At 53.3% G+C, this 14,419-nt stretch overlaps 1 protein-coding gene across 9 annotated transcripts in view; it reads right to left on the reverse strand.

Moving 5' to 3' along the window:
• TMEM44 (transmembrane protein 44) overlaps nt 1–14,419 on the reverse strand; it is a 46,027-nt gene that overhangs the window by 29,335 nt on the left and 2,273 nt on the right. For 8 of the 9 annotated variants that reach the window (XM_055111000.2, XM_034957925.3, XM_034957927.3 and 5 more), the window contains exons 2-5: nt 11,111–11,237; nt 8,017–8,110; nt 5,692–5,858; nt 5,387–5,473 (exon numbers count right to left, since the gene is read on the reverse strand). In XM_055111000.2, the coding sequence (XP_054966975.1) occupies nt 5,387–5,473; nt 5,692–5,858; nt 8,017–8,110; nt 11,111–11,237 (475 nt within the window). Of the gene's footprint in view, nt 1–5,386; nt 5,474–5,691; nt 5,859–8,016; nt 8,111–11,110; nt 11,238–12,236; nt 13,632–14,419 lie in introns of those variants that run through there. The other variant, XM_034957931.3, reaches the window with a different exon arrangement.

The raw sequence follows: 14,419 nt of genomic DNA on the forward strand, positions 1-14,419 counted from the left end.
GAGATGTGGCTGTTCAAAAATGTGTGTGTGGCACCTTCCCTTCCACCCTCTTGCACTCTCTCTCTCTCTGCCTGCTCACACTTTGCCTTCCGCCATGAGTAAAAGTTCCCTGAGGCCTCCCCAGAAGCCCAGCAGATGCTGGCGTCGTGCTTGGGAGCCTGCCAAACCGTGAGCCAATTACACCTGGTTTCTTTATGAGTGACCCGGCCTGAGGCATTCCTTTAGAGCAATGCAAGAACAGCCTAACACAGAGACCGAATCAGAAGAGCTGAGGCCTGGCCCTTCTCTCCCTGGGACCCCGATTCTGACCCAGGTCACATGGGGAAGATCCGAAAAATGAGAGATGATATTCTGGAAATTTTAAAGCCAAGAGGACATTTCTGGAGAATACGTAATAAAACTATTGGTTCAATAAAAGGAAATATGCACTATTTATATTTATATGTAAGCAGCCTTTATATACAGAAAGTCGCTATATATATGAATATGTATATACACAAACACCATATATTTCTGATTACATACTTATATATTTAAATATATATGAATAAAAATTGTAAATAGTTTATATATAACTCATTAGATGAGTTATATATACACTAAATTATAATTCATTAGATGAGTTCATATATATACAAATTATAATATTTATATAATTTAGTTTTATATAAATTAAATTATAGTTAAGTTTATATATAATTTAGTTTATATATATGATTCAGTTTATATATAACACATATAAAATTTAGTTTATATACATAATACACATATAAACTCATCAGATGACTCATTAAATATGTTCATTTGATGACCATATTTACAGATATATAGGCCTTGGCTAGGGAATGGGAAAAATTCAGGAGAAAAAGCATGTTTTGGCCAATTTTGCCCCATTTTAAGTTTAATTCTCAAAAAGAATCCTTAAGAGTGTCAAAATTCCCCTCTGCGTCCCCTCCAGTTTTGTCTCCAGGCCTCCCTGTGTCTGGCCTGCGCCCTGAAGACTGCTTAACCGAGAGACAGCACAGTCCCACGCTTCTCCGTGGAGCAGCCGGCTGGGAGGGTGAGCCCTGGCCCGCTGGGCCCAGAGGCTGAGGGTGGAGACGACGCCCTTTCCCATCGGCCCTTCCTATCTCACACAGGAAGCAGCACTGCTATGGCTAGAGGTGCTTGGGGCCCCCCGACCTAACCACCCACCACCATGTTACAGAGGACACTGACGGCCACAGTGGGGCTGGGCCTGGGCCTCCTGCCTCTTGGCCTTGCTCTTGCTGCTGCTCAGGATGAACCGCACGGGGAAGCCCTCACTCGCATGCTAACCCAGTGACAGCGCCCACTGTCCTCCAAATCAGTCCCTTCTCAGGGTCAGTCCTGGGGCCGACCCTGAAAAAAATAGAGAGCTCTATTTATCTGCAGTGCCAGACAAACAGTAGGTGCTTAATCATGGCTTGAAGAACGGAACTGGATTGTGACTGGATGAGACATGGCAGTCCCTCTCCAACCTAGGCAGGCCTTGCCTACAGACGGGACGGAGGCCGGCGGCGCGCCCCAGCCTGGGCTGCCTGGCACATCCATGTAAGGAGCTGGAGGCAGGACAGGCCTCGGATGGTCTCTGCAGCTGCCAGGACTCCTGGTGTCAGCACAACGCTTCACTCATCAGTGGGTGTTTCGTACCCCTGTCCCATTCAAGGACTCACTCCTGGAGCAACGGGAACTTTCCCACCAAAGCCACCCAGCCATCTTCTCCTCAGCAGCCCTCACTGTGGCCAAATTAGGAGCAGCTTCTGGGAGAGCCAGGGTCTGAAGCCATGCTGGCCTGGCTTCCCAGAACACCCCAAACCCTGCTGGGTTTCTCCCTATGAAGGGAACCCTAGCTCTGGGCTCTTCCTCCTGGAACCAGAGTCACTGAGAGGCAGCAGCAGCTCCTTCCCTAGAAATACGGCATGTTTCCTTTCCTGAGTCCCCAGGGCAATCTCACTCTATCGTCCTGCCCAGGGGCCCTCAGGCTTCAATACCTTGTAGTGATGAGGAGACGACTACCTCCTAAGGCAGGGGTAATGCTGGCGGCTCTCCAGATGCTGGGCATTGTGCAGTGTCTTACCCTGAAGTTCTTCCTTTTACTCAACAGGAAGGGGCTGGGCACAGTGGCTCACACCTGTAATCCCAGCACTTTGGAAGGCCAAGGCGGGTGGATCACCAAATGTCAGGAGTTCGAGACCAGCCTGGCCAACATGGAGAAACCCCGTCTCTACTAAAAATACAAAAATTAGCTGGGCGTGGTGGTGCATGCCTGTAGTCCCAGCTACTCGGGAGGCTGAGGCAGAAGAATCGCTTGAACCCAGGAGGCGGAGTTTGCAGTGAGCCGAGATCGCGCCATTGCACTCCAGCCTGGCTGACAAGTGAAACTCCGACTCAAAAAAAAAAAAAAAAAAAAATACCAGGAAGGGCCCACCGCCAACCTCTTCCCTGTCTTGGTTCTGTTCTCTGAGACTTAAGAGAACAAGGCAGCTCTTTCTGCCCCCACACAGCCCTTCTGATTCCTGCACTCATCAGCTTCCTTTTTTCCAGGTCAGATTAGATTGCTCTCTAAGTGTTTGCTGACTCCTACCATGATCAGGTCCCAGGTGCCTGCAATGCAGTGGGAAATGACACAGACAAGGCCACTGCCCGCAAGGTGTTAACATTCCACCTCAGGACCGGGCAGCAACCGGGAAAATAAAGAGGCACATTTCAGGTTGTTACAAATGATCTGAAGAAAATAAAGCAGAGTGAGGGGACACAGTGGTGGGGCTGGCCTGGGGGCTGTTTTAGGTGGGGTGGTGTTATGAGTTGCAATGTGTGCCCCCAAAAGATGTTGAAGTCCCTAGGCTGGGCGTGGTGGCTCAAACCTGTGATCCTAGCACTCTGGGAGGCCAAGGCGGGCAGATCACTTGAGGTCAGTAGTTCGAGACCAGCCTGGCCAACATGGTGAAATCTCGTCTCTACTAAAAATACAAAAATTAGCCGGGCGTGGTGGCGTGTGCCTGTAATCCCAGCTACTCGGGAGGCTGAGGCACAGAATCACTGGAACCCGGGAGGGAGAGGTTGCAGTCAGCCGAGATTGCATCATGCACTCCAGTCTGGACAACAGAGCTGAGACTCTGTCTCAAAAAAAAAAAAAAAAAAAAAGATGTTTAAGTACCAACCCCCAGTGTCTGTGAATGCGGCCTTATTTGGAAATAGGGTCTTTGTGGATGATCAAGTCAAGATGAGGTCATTAGGATAAGTCCTATTCCAATGTCCTTATAAAAAGGAGCAAGTCGGACACAGAAAGGTACAGAGGGAAGGCCACGAGAAACCCAGGATTACCACAAGCCAAGGGGCTACCCGAACCTGGGAGAGGAGCGAGGTCTGGAACAGATCCTTCCCTGGCACCTGCAGAGGGAGCACGGCCCTGCCGGCACCTTGATCTCAGACTTCTGCCTCTGGCACTGAGACAATAAACTTCTGTTGTTGCAAGTTAGTGGCACTTTGTTACGACAGCCCTAGGGAGCTACTACCGGCAGTTAGGGCACGGTGCCAGCTTCTTCAAAGGCATTCATGCAATGTGGTCTCCCAGCTCTGACACCACCCTGCAGAGCCACCCCGGTGGGCTGCTGAGCTGAGCCCAGTGCTCACCACTCTCCCCTCCATTAATCTAAAGACAGGACACCTGCTGATGAGGCCCAGGCCCTGCGAGGCTTCTGGCAGTCACAGCACAGAATGCAGCTTCACTGACTTCACCAACAACCGCGAACAACCCTCCAGCCCTGAATCCTGTTCCCCTGGAGCTGCTATTCAACCAAGATGCTCTTGGGCAAGTAATTTTTTTTTTTTTTTTTAGATGGAGTAGTGCTCAGTCACCTAGGATGGAGTGCGGCGGCACGATCTCGGCTCACTGCAACCCCCACCTCCTGGATTCAAGTGATCCTCCCTGCCTCAGCCTCCAGAGTAGCTGGGATTACAGGCACCCGCCACCACGCCTGGCTAGTTTTTGTATTTTTGGTAGAGACAGGGTTTCAGCATGTTGGCCAGGATGGCCTTGAACTCCTGACCTCAGGTGACCCATCTGCCTCGGCCTCCTGAAGTGCTGGGATTACAGGCATGAGCCACCGCACCCAGCTGATTCTTTTCAGACTAAATGGGCCTATGACTTGCCATGGAGTTGGGTTTGCCCACTGTTCCGTCAGTGAGACAGGAACAGTTGTCTCAGAGTCATCTGCAGAGGAAACTTGGCAGAGCAGCAGTCACACGTCCACAGTGTCTTGCTGTTTCTCAGGCGCTTTCGCGCATGGGGGCTTTTCCTGTGTGCTCTCCTCTGCCGATGGCCTTTCCCTAGCCTGTGTCCTCAAATTCACGCTCCCTTCTGAGGTAACATGACGCTTCCCCACCACCCCACGGTCTGGCAGTGTAAACAGCTTTCACCCTTGCTCATTTGAAGAGCGTAGGAGCCTTCTCTCTCTCTCTCCTGAAACCCCAAACATTTGTTTCTATCTTTCTTGAAGCGTGAGGAGATGCTGCTTCACATTCCGTGTCTTCCATGAGTCTGTGAGCTCCCGGAGGGCAAGCGCTCACCCCTGCTCACATCTTACCCCCCCAGCACTGGCCGACACAGGGCCTCCCTCAACGTGGATGCCTGGAGGATGCCTGCCAATAAGACACTCTTTTTTTTTTTTTTTTTTTTTTTTAGATGGAGTTTCCCTCTTGTTGCCCAGGCTGTAGTGCAATGGCGCAATCTCGGCTCACTGCAACCTCTGCCTCCCGGGTTCAAGCGATTCTCCGCCTCAGCCTCCAGAGTAGCTGGGATTACAAGCATGCACCACCATGCCTGGATTACAAGCATGCACCACCATGCCTGGCTAATTTTTGTATTTTAGTAGAGACACGGTTTCACCGTGTTGTTCAGGCTGGTCTCGAACTCCTGACCTCAAGTGATCCGCCCACCTCGGTCTCCCGAAGTGCTGGGATTCCAGGCGTGAGCCCCCGCGCCCGGCCTAAGACACTCTTGATCTACACAGAACCTAACACCTGGCTGCCTGGAGTCTCTCAAATCTCTTTCTCTCATGGGTTTAGCCTCAGGGGCTTTTTCCTCAGAGCCTGCTTTTCATTTGCTATAGGAAATGGGGAAGAACACACGGGCTTTCCCCGAGAGGCTCCCGCCGTCCTCAGGACGCCCTGGGTTGGCTGCCCACTCTCCACACACACCCCCTCCTTGCTGTCATACACACTAACGCTCTTCAGGAAAAGCTGAGCCCATGTCCATGCACCCACGGTGACGCCACACCTCCGCCCCATGACCCTCTCAGGATGCTCCCAGATGCCCTGAGACCTGCCATGTGACCCACAGTCCCAGCCCCACCCCCGGCCTCACAATTCTGGAGAGAGGGGGGATCCGAGAAGCCCAGGAGCCAAAGGCGGCAACGCTACCCAGCAGGTAGCCGAGGATCTCAGTATTTTCCTGCAAGAACGAACAGGTGATCCACCATCAGTACTCTGCAGAGACTGCCCATGTGCCCCAAGAAACAGCCAAAGCTCAGGAGTCCTTTTCTACTTTTAGAGGGTTCTTCCAACAAAGGAAGGCTTAACCCCACTCCCCCAGCCCCCGCCTCATCCCACCCTGGGCATTTGGCAGGACATGCAGTACCCCGAGTCCTCCCCACGGTGGCCCAGCCTCACCTGCAGCAGGCTCGCCAGCAGCCTCCGCTGCGGCCCCCGGATGGTGGCTGAAGCCTTCGGGACAGCAACCCAGAGAGCCCAGCACGGGCCCAGGCTCAGCGGCAGGGCCAGGGCAAACACACTGGCCCTGAGCTGCCGCCTCCTCTTCCTCTCTCGGGCTTCCCGATCTGCAACAGACACCAAAATCCCACATGACTCCTGGAAGCCAGACCTTGTCAGATCAGATAGCTGCGTGGGAAGAACTGGTGTCAGCTCCCCACATGATGCTGATGCGGGTTCCCACGTTATTCTGCAGGCCAGCTCCTCCCCGCCCTTCAGGGCCCTGTAGTTGTGCCACCTCTTCAAGGAGTCTTTCCTCTCCACCACTGACTGCACACCCCACCCCCATAACGTGCTGCTCTCCTTCCTCAGGCAGAGATGACATTATCTTCTCTCTATGCATCTGCATGCAGACAGCAGTGCCTCTTCTGGACTAGAGTGCCTAAGGATAAGGCACCATCCTCTGGTGGTTTCTACAATCTCCGCAGAGCAGAACTGGTACAAGTGTGGTACAACCATCGACCAATGAATCAGCGACGGCACCAGCGGGACAACAGCAATGAGCAGTGTCTTTGTCCTTGAACTATAAGATAGGCACTCCTCTGAGCAATTCTGTTTATTTTTTCTATTTGAGATGAGGTCTCATTAGGTTGCCCAGACTGGACTTGAACTCCTGGGCTCAAGCGATCTCCCACCTTGGCCTCATGAGTGGGTGGGATTCCGGGTGTAAGCCACTGCCCAGCTCTCTCCTGAGAAACTCTAAGAAGAGCATTTCTCTTCTGGGCAGCATTGAGCCACTGAGGGCATGCTTCACTACACACTGCTGCAGCACCCCCTCTGATTCATTTATTTATTTTTGAGACAGGGTCTCGCTCTGTCACCCAGGCTGGAGTGCAGTGGCGCAATCACAGTTCACTGCAGCCTCTACCTCCTGGGCTCAAGTGATCCTCCCACCTCAGTCTCCCAAACAGCTGGGACCACAGGCACGCACCATCATGCCCAGCTACTTTTTAAAATGTTTGTAGAGATAGGGTCTTGCTATGTTGCCCAGGCTGGCCTCAAACTTTTGGCCTCAAGCAACCTTCCCAACTCAGCCTCCCAAAGTGCTGGGATTACAGGCATGAGCCACCGCACCACTTGGTTCATCCTTTTTTTTTTTTTTGAGACGGAGTTTTGCTCTTGTTGCCCACGTTGGAGTGCAGTTGTGCAATCTGCAACCTCCAGTTCCTGGGTTTAAGCAATTCTCCTGCCCCAGCCTCCCGAGTAGCTGGGATTATAGGTGCATGCCACCACATCCAGCTAATTTTTGTATTTTTTTTAGTAGAGACAGGGTTTCACCATGTTGGCCAGGCTGGTCTTGAACTCCTGATCTCAAAATGATCTGCTTGCCTCGGCCTCCTAAAGTGCTGGGATTACAGGTGTGGGCCACCACGCCCGGCCCCCTCATCCCCTCTTTTTGAACAAGGGCCCAAGCACACGGCTGACCCTTCTCAAGAAGCCACAACCGCAGATACTCGGGGCCACTCATCCTGGCCCAGTCATTTCCAACCCCTGCTGTGCCTGTGGTGCCCCGTGCCCATTCCTGGCATCCACTTCCAGTAGCTGTGCAGCTTCGCTTGACCACCCCGAACTTGCATGCTAAGCTATCACTGCTCATGCCCATGCCCTGCTCCACACCTCCTCCTAGCCTTTGCCCATGCTGCTCTGTGCGCCTGGAGTGCCCTGCCTGTGGCCCCAGCTCTAGTGCCCCATGCTTCCTTGACACCGGCAGCCCTTCCCTCCCTCTGGCTGCCCACAGTGTGCACACACCTCCAAGCTGGCAGCCCTAAGGAGACCCTCTCCTTTTTTTTTGGGGGGGGGGTGTTGTTTTTGTTTTTCGTTTGTTTTTGAGACGGAGTCTCGCTCTGTCGCCCAGGCTGGAGTGCAACGGCGCAATCTCGGCTCACTGCAACCTCTGCCTCCTGGGTTCAAGCGATTCTCCTGCCTCAGCTTCCCAAGAAGCTGGAACTACAGGCGCCCGCCACCACACCTGGCTAATTTTTGTATTTTTAGTAGAGACAGGGGTTTCACTATGTTGGCCAGGATGGTCTCGATCTCCTGACATCGTGATCCACCCACCTCGGTCTCCCATAGTGCTGGGACTACAGGCGTGAGCCACCGCGCCCAGCCCTTCTCCTTTGTTTTTGCCTGGCTGGGGCCCGCTCAGGGAGTGATAAGGAGTAGGCATTCGGCATGCTGATGAATGAATGGGTGAATAAAGACAGGAAAAGACAGCCACACACTCACCTGAATTAGACTTGAATTTGGATCCACAGACTGGGAAGAGAATGAACATAAAGTTCACTAAGTCAATAGCTGCTAGGTAGGCACCAGTGAAAACCTGGGAGCAAACGGGAAGAGAGTCTTGGCATTCAAGCATCTTTCCTCAGCCCCAACAGAGTTTGTCATCCGGGACCCTGTATCACATGGGTTACACTGATGCGGTGCTTTCTCATGTACTCCTCCAGGGACACCTCCCGCCAACCCCGGAAAAGTCCATTATCATGTCCACTTGGCTGATGAGGAGATGAGGTGTTTACATGACTGAACCCACGGTATGCAGATGCCCACCAGCAGGGTTGGGATAAGAGCCCAGCCCTCCAGCTCTATTCCACACGCTTCCCACTGCGTGGGGCAGTCTCTGCTGTGTACCCTTGGCCCACTGAGCTTCTCTGGCCCTCAGTTTCTCCATCTGTAAAACGATCAAACTAACAGTGCCTCCCTCAAAGACTGTCAGGAAGGTTACTTGAGACAGTACATGGGCAGTGTTTAGACCAGTGTCTATGGGAAAGCGAACTACCTCTAAAGGCACCAGCTCCTCTGATAGTAGAGTTAGCGGTGAAGAACTTGCATTGTGGAGTTTGAATCGCGGAATCTTGGCACTGCTACTTACTAGATGGGTGACCCTTAACCTCTCTATGCTTCAGTCTCTACATCTGTAGAACAGGAATAATGAGGACACTCATGTCATAGGATGCTGGGATTCCAGGAGTCAACACAAAACGGTCTGTAGTGCCAAGTATGTAGTTAAGTTTTTTTTTTTTTTGAAATGGAGTCTCACTCTGTTGCCCAGGCTGGAGTGCAGTGGCGTGACCTCGGCTCACTGCAAGCTCCGCCTCCCGGGTTCACGCCATTCTCCTGCCTCAGCCTCCCGAGTAGCTGGGACTACAGGCGCCCGCCACCACGCCCGGCTAATTTTTTTTTGTATTTTTAGTAGAGACGGGGTAGTTTTTAATAAATATTATTATTGGACTTGAGCTGGGACCTATTGTATTTTTTTTTTTCTTTTTTTGAGACGAAGTCTTGCTGTTGCCCAGGCTGGAGTGCAGTGGCACGATCTCGGCTTACTGCAACCTCCGCCTCCCAGGTTCAAGTGATTCTCCTGCTTCAGCCCACTGAGTAGCTGGGACTACAGGCACGCGCCACCACGCCCAGCTAGTTTTCTCCATGTTGGCCAGGCTGGTCTTGATCTCCCGACCTCAGGCAATCTGCCCGCCTCAGCCTCCCAAAGTGCTGGGATTGCAGGCATGAACCACTGTGCCCAGCTGGCCCTATTGTATTCTATTAGCTAATGAGAATGGGCACCCAAAATGAAAGGTGATTTGCTTTTGAGACAACACTGCTTGAAGCAGGGTCTAGAATGCTCCGAATCTGTGCTCTGCCCACTGAGCTGCCTTCCTTCATTTCCACCAGGGTCTAGAATGCTCCGAATCTGTGCTCTGCCCACTGAGCTGCCTTCCTTCATTTCCACCAGGGTCTGGAATGCTCCGAATCTGTGCTCTGCCCACTGAGCTGCCTTCCTTCATTTCCACCAGGGTCTAGAATGCTCCGAATCTGTGCTCTGCCCACTGAGCTGCCTTCCTTCATTTCCACCAGGGTCTAGAATGCTCCGAATCTGTGCTCTGCCCACTGAGCTGCCTTCCTTCATTTCCACCAGGGTCTGGAATGCTCCGAATCTGTGCTCTGCCCACTGAGCTGCCTTCCTTCATTTCCACCAGGGTCTGGAATGCTCCGAATCTGTGCTCTGCCCACTGAGCTGCCTTCCTTCATTTCCACCAGGGTCTAGAATGCTCCGAATCTGTGCTCTGCCCACTGAGCTGCCTTCCTTCATTTCCACCAGGGTCTAGAATGCTCCGAATCTGTGCTCTGCCCACTGAGCTGCCTTCCTTCATTTCCACCAGGGTCTGGAATGCTCCGAATCTGTGCTCTGCCCACTGAGCTGCCTTCCTTCATTTCCACCAGGGTCTAGAATGCTCCGAATCTGTGCTCTGCCCACTGAGCTTCCTTCATTTCCACCTGGATGGGCATAAGACCAAGACCATCCCGTGAGGTGCCTCCGCAGGAGGGCACAGCGGGTTTTCCTGGGGATATGTGTTTTGCGATAGGAGCCTTCCACACAGGTTTGTTTGAGGGCCTACGCTTTTGGGAAACTTGAAACTACTTCTCACTTGCCCCAAAGCCTACACCACTACCTGGGAAAGGACTCAGCCACCCTACATAAGCTGGGGCTGGGTCAAAGCTCTAAATGACTATGTATTGGGCACCTACTAGGTGCCAGGTGCTGTTTTAAGTGATGGGGATACAGCAGTGAACAAATCCTTGCCCTTGTAGAGCTGACACTCTAATGGGAGTTCACATACAAGAAGTAATAAACAGGTCAGGCGTGGTGGCTCAGGCCTGTAATCCTAGCTCATTGGGAGGCCGAGGCAGGCAGATTGTCCTGAGGTCAGGAGTTCGAGACCAGCCTGGGCAACATGGTGAAACCCCATCTCTATTAAAAATACAAAAAATTAGCCGGTGTGGTGGCGTGCGCCTGTAATCCCAGTTACTCGGGAGGCTGAGGCAGGAGAATTGCTTGAACCCAGGAGATGGAGGCTGCAGTAAGCCAAGACCAAGTCATTGCACTCCAGCCTGGGCGACAGAGTAAGACTCTGTCTCAAAAAACAAACAAGCAAAAAAAAAGTCACCTTCTCAATAAGACCTCCCCTGCTTATAATGGTGACCCACCTCTTCCCCCAGTGTTCTGGATTCCCTTATTCTAATCTATTTAGAGGCCTGCCTCGGCCTCCCAAAGTGTTGATTACAGTGTGAGCCACTGCTCCTGGCCGTGAGAAGTGACTTTTGAGCAAAGATGTGAAGGACTAAGCAGGGAGCCAAGTGGATATTGGGAACAAGAGCCTCTGAGGGGGGCAGAAGGAACAGCCAGGCATAGGTTCTGAGGTGACACTGTGCTATGCATGCTGAAGCAACAAGACAGAAGCCACCACGGCTGCAGCAGAGAGAAAGGCCAGGCCTCCCTTAGTGCTGGCCTGAGCCACTGTCAGCTGGAGGCCCAACATACCTGGATTGTGAGCTGTCTGGCCAGAATAGCCCCGACGGTGTCACACAGACTGGTCAGGAGGCAGCACGCAGCACACAGTGCCGACTGGTCCTGTCTGGGTTTCTGTGCACATCTCAGATAGAGAAGCCTGGGGTGACAGGGGTGTGGACAGAACACAGCAACTGTGAGTTTGGACCCAAACGCAGGTATCTAAAAAGGGCAACTGTGACCCCGCATCGTCAGGGAGCTCTTTCTGCCCGAGGCATTTAGGACGTGTTTTTGAACTTAGTTTACAGATGGGAACCAATCAGAAGACTCCAGAGCCGCCTGTCCAGATGCCCATGGCAGGAGCTAGACCTCGTGAGATGTGAAGACACCGCCTCTTTGGATGAAGAGGAATTTTACTTTCCGACTTCAAATCAGGACGGCTCCATTTGATGACCCCCCACCTAGCACTGAAAAAGCAGCCATCGGCTTTTATTTTTTGAAAAGGAAACAGGAGGGTTATAACAGTAACTTAGGCTGGGTATGGTGGCTCACACCTGTAATCCCAGCACTTTGGGAGGCCGAGGCAGGAGGATCCTCTGAGGTCAGGAGTTCGAGACCAGCCTGGCCAACATGGTGAAACCCCGTCTCTACTAAAAATACAAAAATTAGCCAGGTGTGGTGGCGAGTGCCTGTAATCCCAGCTACTCCGGAGGCTGAGGCAAGAGAATTGCTTGAACCCAGGAGGCAGAGGTTGCAGTGAGCTGAGATCATGCCATTGCACTCCAGCCTGGGTGACAAAGCGAGACTCCGTCTCAAAAAAAAAAAAAGGTAACCCAACCACTGCAGACAACTGCAGAGCACAGTTAATTGCCTGAATTAAAAAGACAACTTGTTTCTCTGAAATAAATTCAAATGAAATTCTTCTAAACCATCTGTGAAGTGGGGCAGCCTGGCTTCTGCTGGCCTGTATCCATGTTCTTTACACACAGAGCCCTTTTGGCACTTTGAGCTGTCCCTCCCTCAGCGCCCCCACTGCAACTTCTCCCCTTACAGCCCCTCCCCAGTCCATATCCACTGGAGAAGATGCACGGAGGGGCAGGAAGGGGCTGGCTGTTTCTATCAGCGTCACTGATAGGGCCTCTGAAATACGTTGTCGTACATGCCTCCCGAAGGGGCTGGCTGTTTCCATCGGCGTCACTGATAGGGCCTCTGAAACATGTTGTCGTACGTGCCTCCCGAAGGGGCCGGCTGTTTCCATCGGCGTCACTGATAGGTCCTCTGAAACACGTTGTTGTACGTGCCTCCCGAAGGGGCTGGCTGTTTCCATCGGCGTCACTGATAGGGCCTCTGAAATACAATGTCATACGTGCCTCCCGAAGGGGCTGGCTGTTTCTATTGGCATCACTGATAGGTCCTCTGAAATAATACGTTGTCGTACGTGCCTCCCAAAGGGGCTGGCTGTTTCTGTCGGCGTCACTGATAGGGCCTCTGAAATACGTTGTCGTACGTGCCTCCCGAAGGGGCCGGCTGTTTCCGTCGGCGTCACCGATAGGGCCTCTGAAATACGTTGTCGTACGTCCCTCCCAAAGGGGCTGGCTGTTTCTGTTGGCGTCACTGATAGGGCCTCTGAAATACATTGTCGTACGTCCCTCCCGAAGGGGCTGGCTGTTTCCGTCAGCATCACTTATTGATACGGCCTCTGAAATACGTTGTCACACCTGCCTCCCGAAGGGGCTGGCTGTTTCTGTCGGCATCACCGATAGGGCCTCTGAAATACGTTGTCGTACGTGCCTCCAGAAGGGGCCGGCTGTTTCCGTCGGCGTCACCGATAGGGCCTCTGAAATACGTTGTCGCACCTGCCTCCCGAAGGGGCCGGCTGTTTCCGTCGGCGTCACCGATAGGGCCTCTGAAATACGTTGTCGCACCTGCCTCCCGAAGGGGCCGGCTGTTTCCGTCGGCGTCACCGATAGGGCCTCTGAAATACGTTGTCGCACCTGCCTCCCGAAGGGGCCGGCTGTTTCCGTCGGCGTCACCGATAGGGCCTCTGAAATACGTTGTCGCACCTGCCTCCCGAAGGGGCCGGCTGTTTCCGTCGGCGTCACCGATAGGGCCTCTGAAATACGTTGTCGCACCTGCCTCCCGAAGGGGCCGGCTGTTTCCGTCGGCGTCACCGATAGGGCCTCTGAAATACGTTGTCGCACCTGCCTCCCGAAGGGGCCGGCTGTTTCCGTCGGCGTCACCGATAGGGCCTCTGAAATACGTTGTCGCACCTGCCTCCCGAAGGGGCCGGCTGTTTCCGTCGGCGTCACCGATAGGGCCTCTGAAATACGTTGTCGCACCTGCCTCCCGAAGGGGCCGGCTGTTTCCGTCGGCGTCACCGATAGGGCCTCTGAAATACGTTGTCGCACCTGCCTCCCGAAGGGGCCGGCTGTTTCCGTCGGCGTCACCGATAGGGCCTCTGAAATACGTTGTCGCACCTGCCTCCCGAAGGGGCCGGCTGTTTCCGTCGGCGTCACCGATAGGGCCTCTGAAATACGTTGTCGCACCTGCCTCCCGAAGGGGCCGGCTGTTTCCGTCGGTGTCACCGATAGGGCCTCTGAAATACGTTGTCGCACCTGCCTCCCGAAGGGGCCGGCTGTTTCCGTCGGCGTCACCGATAGGGCCTCTGAAATACGTTGTCGCACCTGCCTCCCGAAGGGGCCAGCTGTTTCCGTCGGCGTCACCGATAGGGCCTCTGAAATAATATGCTGTCGTACGTGCCTCCCGAAGGGGCCGGCTGTTTCTGTCGGCGTCACCGATAGGGCCTCTGAAATAATATGCTGTCGTACGTGCCTCCCGAAGGGGCCGGCTGTTTCTGTCGGCGTCACCGATAGGGCCTCTGAAATAATAAGCTGTCGTACGTGCCTCCCGAAGGGGCTGGCTGTTTCTATCGGCATCACCGATAGGGCCTCTGAAGTAATACGCTGTCGTACGTGCCTCCGGAAGGGGCTGGCTGTTTCTATCGGCGTCACCGATAGGGCCTCTGAAATACGTTGTCATACCTGCCTCCCGATGGGGCTGGCTGTTTCTATTGGCGTCACTGATAGGGCCTCTGAAATACGTTGTCGTACCTGCCTTCTGAAGGGGCTGGCTGTTTCTATCGGCATCACTGATAGGGCCTCTGAAATACGTTGTCGTACCTGCCTCCTTGCTACATTTCTCTGGAGACACCGAGGCAGGGCGGCAGTGCTGGCTTCATTTCCACTCAGCAGAGGGTGGTGCTCATTCCACATCCTTAGGACTATTTAGCTGATTCTGAGCGCCTGTCCTTGGGAATGGTGGATGAGGACAGAGGGCTCTTGG

This window comes from Pan paniscus, chromosome 2, assembly GCF_029289425.2.
Source record: "Pan paniscus chromosome 2, NHGRI_mPanPan1-v2.0_pri, whole genome shotgun sequence".
Taxonomy (NCBI): Eukaryota; Metazoa; Chordata; class Mammalia; order Primates; family Hominidae; genus Pan; species Pan paniscus.